At 40.8% G+C, this 8,796-nt stretch overlaps 1 protein-coding gene across 1 annotated transcript; it reads left to right on the forward strand.

Annotated features, from left to right (window-relative positions):
- The first annotated feature begins 3,755 nt into the window (after window positions 1-3,755).
- On the forward strand, window positions 3,756-8,796 carry LOC117481859 (nuclear factor 7, brain-like). The gene is made up of 3 exons (XM_034129772.1): window positions 3,756-3,912; window positions 4,024-4,293; window positions 6,204-8,796. Exon 3 carries the CDS (start codon window positions 6,509-6,511, stop codon window positions 7,934-7,936), a length of 1,428 nt encoding a protein of 475 aa, XP_033985663.1. The 5' UTR covers window positions 3,756-3,912; window positions 4,024-4,293; window positions 6,204-6,508; the 3' UTR covers window positions 7,937-8,796.

Raw genomic sequence — 8,796 nt, forward strand, 5'->3', positions numbered from 1 at the left:
TGGCCCAGCTACCTCAGTATATGTGATGTATAAATAAAAGGATTACATGAAAACGGTTTGATCTTCTATCTCAGAGTAAACTGGACTATTAATCAACATTTTGCCTCGTTGTTGCGATTAAACTGATCTTGTATCTTGCATATTTCACCTTAGGAAAGTGGGCACGCGATGACAGCTTCCTTGACACCATCATGGCGATGGACCGCCGTGCCATGGTCAGCAAGGAGAATGAGGACCTGCGTGCCAAGGAGATGCACGACGAACGGCTGCTGCATTCACACAAGGCCCAGGAATCGAGGTGGAGCAACAAAATACCTTTCAGGCTGGGCTTCTGGCAGTGCTAAGCGAGCTGATTAAATCCAACAGGCCTTCAATACAAAAATTAAGAAAAACTTGTCGTTGATAAACTGTACAATGACTTGTTGGGAGGCGTGTGGTGCAGTGGTCTGGTGCGTTGGTGTTCGGATCAGGGGAGCACAGGTTCAAACCCCACTGCAGTCAGGATGTCGTTGTGTCCCTGGGCAAGACACTTCACCCCAAATTGCCTACACCTGGGAGAGTTCATTTTGTATTATTGTGATTATATATATATATATGCCACTGTTATTAATACTGACACCTAACTTTATTAACGCGTTAACTTGACAGCCCTAATATATATATATATATATATATTGCCACTGTTATTATATTGTTTTGATACTACTGACACTTATTGATCTGCTGCTGATAAATAAAAGAGAACCTACATGCACGGCACTAGCATCATGACTGTCTTTGTTTAAACCAGCAGCAGTGCAGCGGTACACAGACTAACCTGTGTGTGTGTAACGTAGTTCTTCAGGTGTGCATGCTTAACATGTGTGTATACAAACGTTTTTAAAGAGCTTTCAACCTCATCCCATTTTCTTTAACACACATTTAACATAATATACTCATTAATATACAAATATACAGTATGAGTACTGTTTTGATACTGACATTTAATCTTTGCACTAAGGTGTGTCTGCACTATTGTAATTGTGTCTGTTGACTGGTAAATAAAAGAGAGAACAAAATGCACTGTACAAAATATCAGCTTTATTGTCAATTTACAATTTCCATGCTGTTCAGATGCCTCTCCACAACGTTGCTTCCAGGCGAATACAGAGGAGTTGAAAAGAGCCCTTGGACATTCGGAAATCTTCGATCCACTGCACACGTTGGCACCACCTCCCACCAGGCCGACGTTCTATTGTTCACCCAGAGTTCCGTAGTATTCGCATATCTGGAACACATACAAAGACACAAATTAGCCCTACATAACTCCATAAATCCTACATTAGATAGTATTAATGTGATTTAATGAACGTACCATTGCTGTTCTTTGGGCGTGATAACGGCCATCATCCTCGGCAACATAGCGTGTGCTTTCGTCGTCCAATCCTTTTGTTAAGGCTTCTTAACCGCCTTCGCCTCCGACTCAGCATTTCTATTGCATTTGAATGGTCGATCTGTATTTGTATTTGTGGCTGAGTTATTGGCTTAAATAACTCCGTTACGAAGCTGTATAACACGACCACCAAAACGTCAACTCCATACCGTGTCTGAGGTCGGAAGGTAAACAGAAGCATCCAGCGGAAGCGGAAGTTTTTTTTCTTCTTCTCTCGGTTTTTTGGCGAATTGCTACTTTAAGGTGCATACCGCCACCTACTGTACTCGCCGTGAAGTTGTTTGCGGCCTGCCAGTAAACCCAAAGCAGAAGAGGAAGAAGTGACGTCAGCGGCTCATTTGCCTAATCCACCCCCAGGAACTCATTTTGGTGTGAACGCGATCTGCTTTAGTTCATCAGAACTAAAGAGCTCTCATGAACTAAAGTTCTCATGAACTACTGTGGGAAAAGTACTTGGTGTGAACGCCCCTAATGTGTTCTTTTTAACAAAATATCTCTCAGAGGGGCGTGGGGAGGGGCTCCTTATTTTCATCTAAAGTAACAGACAGAGAATCAGCACTTTGGAAACAGGGCTGAAACAGAGGGGTTTATGGGATGCTGCAATGATCTGTTTGGTGTTTCAGCCAATCAGAGACAGGTTCTGTATATATCTGAGACCTGTGATATATTGATGAAAAAAAGAGTATAGTAGGGGACGTTTAAAGTATTTGATTAAATGTCCTGTATTTGTTTCATTGACAGGCGAGGGAACAGGAGAATGCAGCAGAGGACGGAGACAGTGTGAGGTTTAAAGCAAACGCACAGTGGAAGAACGAGGAGAGAGACGGAGACGAAAGCAGAACGACTCTCTGATCTGAAAACAGCTGATTCACTCTGAACAGTCTGCAGAGCGACACCGACATCACGACTGATATTTAAATATATTTAAAGCAAGTCACTTTGTGTTAAAGATTAGAAACATTACAAGCCGTCTGCTTTCCTAAATATTTAGACTTTTCGAGCAGTTTCAAATACACCTTGGTCCAAAGGCTGCTAATTGACGCTATAATTGATAAATGGATGTTTGAAACAGTGATCTCCATACTGAGCAAGTCCATGAAATGCTGCTGAAAGCTCTGGAAAAAGATAGTTAATTGATCATTTTTAGATCTTACATTTATTATTGTAATGACGGACCAGATTAAATGACAGTCAGATTTTTAAAGTGTCAAAAAGTGGCGCTCTCCAGACTCCAGACACACACAAACATCACAGCAGCAGATTTGATTGAAATTGACTCGACGAGAATCAGCTGCAGTCGTGTTCAGATTGAGTTTTCATTTTAAACAAATCCTCTGATCAGCCTGAGCGATACGAAACAAATCATAAATAAGATGGTGCTTTATTCTGAGAAGACGATTTATTCTGAAAGCAGGTAAAATGTTCTCACCTCAATTCAGTTTGAAGTCGAGGGAAAATAATGAAATACTGGACAGAAAGTCTCATCAGGACGTCTGTGTTTCTGTACAGAGACTCTTTATCATCAGCCTGTCAATTCAATTTACTCGATTGTATTTTGTCGTTAAAACCAAACATGTTTATAATTTAACAAATATCTGATGTTCAAATGTCACTCTTTATTTCCAGACAAACATTTGATCTATCTTTGCACTTTATTTGCAAAAATGTAAATAATATTTCTGGAGCTCTGTAGTAACACTGGACCATAAAACATCTGTATAATAAAACATATTTTAAATTGTATCATTTCAAATTGTCTGCTTTTTTTATGTTTTGATTCCAGACGTGTTTCTGCTTTTACATATTTTAATGTAACACACATCTAGATGTAATGTAGGGAAAGTAATCAACTGAACATCAGCCATGAGTTTCTCTTAAAGGTCACCCATCATGCTATTTATTTATTATTTATTTTGCACACACACACACACACTTGTTAGGACCAGAACACCCTGTATAGGGGTACAGTGGTGGCCGAGTTTGAAAAAATAATTGATCATATCATTTTTCTTTAGCTAAATAATGAAAACGGGTCCCACAGACCCGAACACCGTACAAGGGTTAAGTTTAGATTGAACACTGGTCAGATGATCAAACAGAGGAAACAAATGGGTTAAAAACATGTTTGAGTCAGAACTTGAAAGTCTTCCAGATTCTAAAGTTCATCTTTCCAATATATCTGCTGGTCATAAAAACAGATGACTGCATTTCTATCAATGATTAACTAGTAAAAGAGATTAGAGGGATTGAAAGTGAATGCTGACATTGTTGAAGAGAGCCTCGACACCAGTACACTGTGGGAGATCTCCAACAACACAGCTAGAGGACTGTAAGAGGCAAGCCGAGGGGAAGTACAAGGTGAGCTGCTTCTTGAAGTTTCCTGAGCTGCCATGTGTGTTCAGAGACTTTCAGAGATCCTGTGTCTCTGAGCTGCAACCACAGCTTCTGTTCGAGCTGCCTGCAGACATTCTGGGAACAAAGTAAGAACAAAAACTGTGCACTTCAAACTTTGATATATGAGCTTTTTCCTTTTTATCCTACGTTGTTGTTTTTTTAAACGTATTAAATCTTATGTGTTTATCTTCCAACAGATAGGCCTACCTGGACAAAGTCATCGACCTGAACTGAATACCAAAGTACATTTCCCTCTGAAAGACATCCTGACTCCATCTGCTGGTGAATAAATGACATAGCAGCATTTCCTGATGTTGATAATTCACCCTGTGACGGAGGGCAGAGAAAACGAAAGAGGATTTTGACATTGTTGAACAGAGCTGAGACGCCATTACAGGGTGTGAGATCTCTGCTGCGAGACACGTTTGGAGTATATTTGGGGAGAAGTGGAGAGACATTGGAAGTTGGTGAGTCCTGCTATTGAAAATAACTTTAATATCAAATGGCTGAGAAAACCGTTCTTGTTGAAAGTTACCTGAGCTGCCATGTGTGTTCAGAGACTTTCAGAGATCCCGTGTCTCTGGGCTGCAACCAGGGGTTAAGTTAGGATTTGATATGTGGGGGGGCTCTGTGTGGAGGTGCGAGAGGGGGGCGGAGGTCGAGGATCTCATTATTTGACCTTAAGGGATATACACTGTGGCCCTAAAGCAACTGCTCCATTATATGTATCAAATGCACACATTGATGCCACCAAATGTCACAATACAAATAGAAAGTACTACAAATAAACTGGAATTAATTTACATCTTAAATTATTAATATATATATACACAAAAAAAGGTTTACAAATATCCAACCTTCAAATAGCTTTTTTAAATCAACACTGCTCTGCACACTTGCTAAAGAAGATTTGTGTGGAAATCTCAATTCATTTGTATGGCTGCGTGAGTATGGCCAAAAGTATGGGAGTAAATCTCACTGTAAACTATTTAATCATCACCAAATTCTGTGTGTTATGACCGATCATAACTCAGCTTTATGCAGACATACATTTAGCATGGTGTACAGGGCCGGTTTTTGGCATATGCGACATAGGCGGTCGCCTAGGGCGCCAGATCTGGGGGGGCGCTGCGCTGGTACTGTAGCTCTGGGAGGGAAAAAAACATTTTTGACTGTTTGCGCTCATCCTAATTTTCGGCCTTGATGTAAAACATTCATAATTAAGTATATGTAACACCCTTTTCACCCCGGTTACACTTTTCATTTGCCCTGTACGATGGGCGCTGTAAGTGATGAAAGTGGGGGGTGTTGGCTTATCAGGCGTCCACAGCTCACAGCCAAAGTGGGCGTGGGATCGAGCGAGAGAGATAAATGCAATTTATGTAAACAAATATTTCCAAGGCACTCCTTTATAATTATTTGGATAAACAGGTTTGAAATCATTTCAATGTATACTATAGGACAGTAAACCAAAAATATCATTTAAAACTTGAGAGATACAAAAATATGCATAAATAAATGTTAACTAGGTAAAATAAGATATGAATGAACAACAAAAATAAAATAAGTTACATTTATTTGTTATTGGCTATGGGTTATTGGTTATGTTCACATATTTGGTTATTAAAATGTAAACCAATCTTTTTCATATGGGTGTTGAGTTGTACCCCCTACATTAGATCAGGTCTCTAGTAATGTGTGCTTAAAGTGCACCGGCTAAAATCTCGCCTAGGGCAGCAAATTGGTTAGAACCGGCCCTGATGGTGTAGGAAACGGGCTCCGTGTTACAAGACGGGTCGGGGGTTTGGCGGTACCGCTGCAGACTCTCTGCGCACGCGCACACACACACACTCACTCACTCACTCACTCACTCACTCACTCACTCACTCACTCACTCACTCACTCACTCACTCACTCACTCACTCACTCACTCACTCACTCACTCACTCACTCTGCTCGAAGGAGCCGCGGTGCTGCAGCTCCTGATCGGAGCAGAGACACGTGTTCACTAAGCGGAACAACTATATCCTCACAGAGATCTGCTATTTTAAAGTAAAGTCAACACATATCGACCCTAAATAAAGTCTATATTAAGAACGAGAGATGTTTTAACATATGGCTTAAACAAATGACAAATGAGCGAGGGTTATAACGTCAGAGCATCGTCCTATGTGCCGGGGCTGAGCCCCGGACAGCCCCGGCACAATTTAACCCCTGGCTGCAACCACAGCTTCTGTTCGAGCTGCCTGTAGACATTCTGGGAACAAATTAAGAACAAAAACTGTCCACTTCAAACTTTGATATATGAGCTTTTTCCTTTTTATCACGTTGTTGTTTTTTTAAACGTATTCAATCTTATGTGTTTATCTTCCAACAGATAGGCCTACCTGGACAAAGTCATCGTCCTGAACTGAATACCAAAGTACATGTCCCTCTGAAAGACATCCTGACTCCATCTGGTGGTGAATAAATGACATAGCAGCATTTCCTGATGTTGATAATTCACCCTGCGACGGAGGGCAGAGAAAACGAAAGAGGATTTTGACATTGTTGAACAGAGCTGAGACGCCATTACAGGGTGTGAGATCTCTGCTGCGAGACACGTTTGGAGTATATTTGGGGAGAAGTGGAGAGACATTGGAAGTTGGTGAGTCCTGCTATTGAAAATAACTTTAATATCAAATGGCTGAGAAAACCGCTCTTCTTGAAAGTTTCCTGAGCTGCCATGTGTGTTCAGAGACTTTCAGAGATCCCGTGTCTCTGGGCTGCAACCACAGCTTCTGTTCGAGCTGCCTGCAGAAATTCTGGGAACAAAGTAAGAACAAAAACTGTCCCATTTGTAAAAGAAAATCTTCTAAAGTTAATATTTTGGTGAACTTTGCAATGAAGGAGCTGGCTGACTCATTTGCAGAGAGACAGAAAGCTAGATCATCTGAGACAGAAAAAGGAGAGAAGAAGGTGGACGTGGTGTGTAGTAAACATCCAGAACAGCCTAGATTGTTCTGTAAGGATGAAGAGAGAGCTGTGTGTCCTGTCTGTGAGTTTTCTCTCCACCAGAGTCACGAGGTGGTTCCTGTAGAACAAGCAGTCAGTGAGCTGAAGGACCTGCTGAAATCTGACTTAGAGTCTCTGCAGGACAAGAGGGACAAATACAAAGGAGTGGAGGAAACATACAAGGAAGTGATTCAAGTGTCCGAGAAGCAGCTGCTGTCCACAGAGAGGCAGATCAGAGCAGAGTTCATCAAGCTCCATCAGTTCCTGAAAGAGGAAGAGGAGTCCAGACTGGCAGCTCTGAGGGAGGAAGAGGAGCTGAAGGGGAAGACTATCAGCAGAGAGATGAAGAGCATTCAGGAGCACATCTCCTCTCTGTCACACAGTATCTCTGCTGTTGAAGAAGAGCTGCAGAAACACAACGGGCCCTTCCTCAGCAGTTACAAAGCCACTCAGAGCAGAGCCAGAGTCCAGAGCTCACTGTCAGACCCACAGCTGCTCTCAGGAGCGCTGACAGATGTGGCCAAACACCTGGGCAACCTGTCCTTCAGAGTCTGGGAGAAGATGAAGGACCAGGTCCACTTCAGTCCTGTCCTTCTGGACCCAAACACTGCAGGCAGATGGCTCTCTCTGTCTGATGATCTGACCAGTGTGAGACATGGAGGCAAAGATCAGCAGCTTCCTGATAATCCAGAGAGATTCACTAAGTATCCTAATGTTCTGGGCTCTGAGGGCTTCAGCTCAGGGAAACACAGCTGGGAGGTGGAGGTGGGAGATCATCCTGACTGGAATATAGGTTTGACTAAAGAGTCAGCTGACAGGAAGGGAAAGAGACGTGCCTCACCAGAATATGGAATCTGGTGTTTAGCACATAGCAGTGGAAAATACACTGATGGTGCTGGTAAGACTGTCAGAGTGAAGAAGAATCTCCAGAGGATCAGAGTCCAGCTGGACTATGACAGGGGGGAGGTGTCCTTCTACGACCCTGAAGACATGACTCCCATCTGCACTCTCACAGACACTTTCACTGAGAAACTCTTCCCATATTTCAGTATTGGAAAAGCTGGTGATGCTAAAACTGCTGATATCAAAATCTATCAAAGTGAGATTTCTCTGTGATGTTCAGGAGTGTTGGTTCAGACTTTATTCTGACTTCGTCTGTCTGGATCCTTTTGAAATAATCAAGGTAAAAAACAACAGATGATAATCAGAATTTAATTTGAGTCTGTAAGATTTTAAATGTTAAGAAGATTTGATCATGTTTTATTTACAGAGTTTTACACGTTTTACTCAAAGTCTCAGTGCAACAAAACTAATGATTTGTTTATTTTTATAGTTTATCATTTTGTTATACTTTATTATCATGTTTTTATAGCTTTAATGTCATGAGATTGTTTGATTATGTTTTTTGTGAATTCTTGGCTTTTAAGAAATGTATTCATTTTGTATGTCGTGCTGAAACTGCATGAAATAAACCAAACTAACAAATGAAAGCTGTCAATTCTCCTTTTATCAACATCTAGTTAATAATGAGACACTATATAGCACTATAAGTCATGAGTTTAACTTTCTGATATTTGTAGGTCTTTTGATGAATTATGTTTAGATATGGATATATTGTTTTACTCTCCACGGGCAAGTCATTTAATACTTCTATTTCATTCTTTCATTGTTGCAATGTTTCTTTGGGACGTTTTCCGTACTGTATACATGGACGATAACATTTATTGTGATTGAAAATGTCATTTTTTTTATCAACCTGAAAGGAATCACAGCTGTAGAATGAAGTTTAGTATTTGTAATGCTGCTTCAGATATCTTATGATTCAATAACCAGCAGTTTGATGCAGAAATGTGTCTCTGAACTTGATATTGGTTTCTTCAGGTGAATCTGTCATATGTGACAAATTACAAATATAAATGACAAAAGACAATTGTACAACAAACTATAATATAAATAAATAATTCTTAATGATTTAA

The sequence above is a fragment of the Trematomus bernacchii genome, unplaced genomic scaffold, assembly GCF_902827165.1.
Source record: "Trematomus bernacchii unplaced genomic scaffold, fTreBer1.1, whole genome shotgun sequence".
NCBI lineage: Eukaryota > Metazoa > Chordata > Actinopteri > Perciformes > Nototheniidae > Trematomus > Trematomus bernacchii.

Bases quoted from the DNA above. Each gene is read 5' to 3' on its own strand.
- LOC117481859 (XM_034129772.1), top strand. From the start codon at position 6,509: ATGGCTGAGAAAACCGCTCTTCTTGAAAGTTTCCTGAGCTGCCATGTG.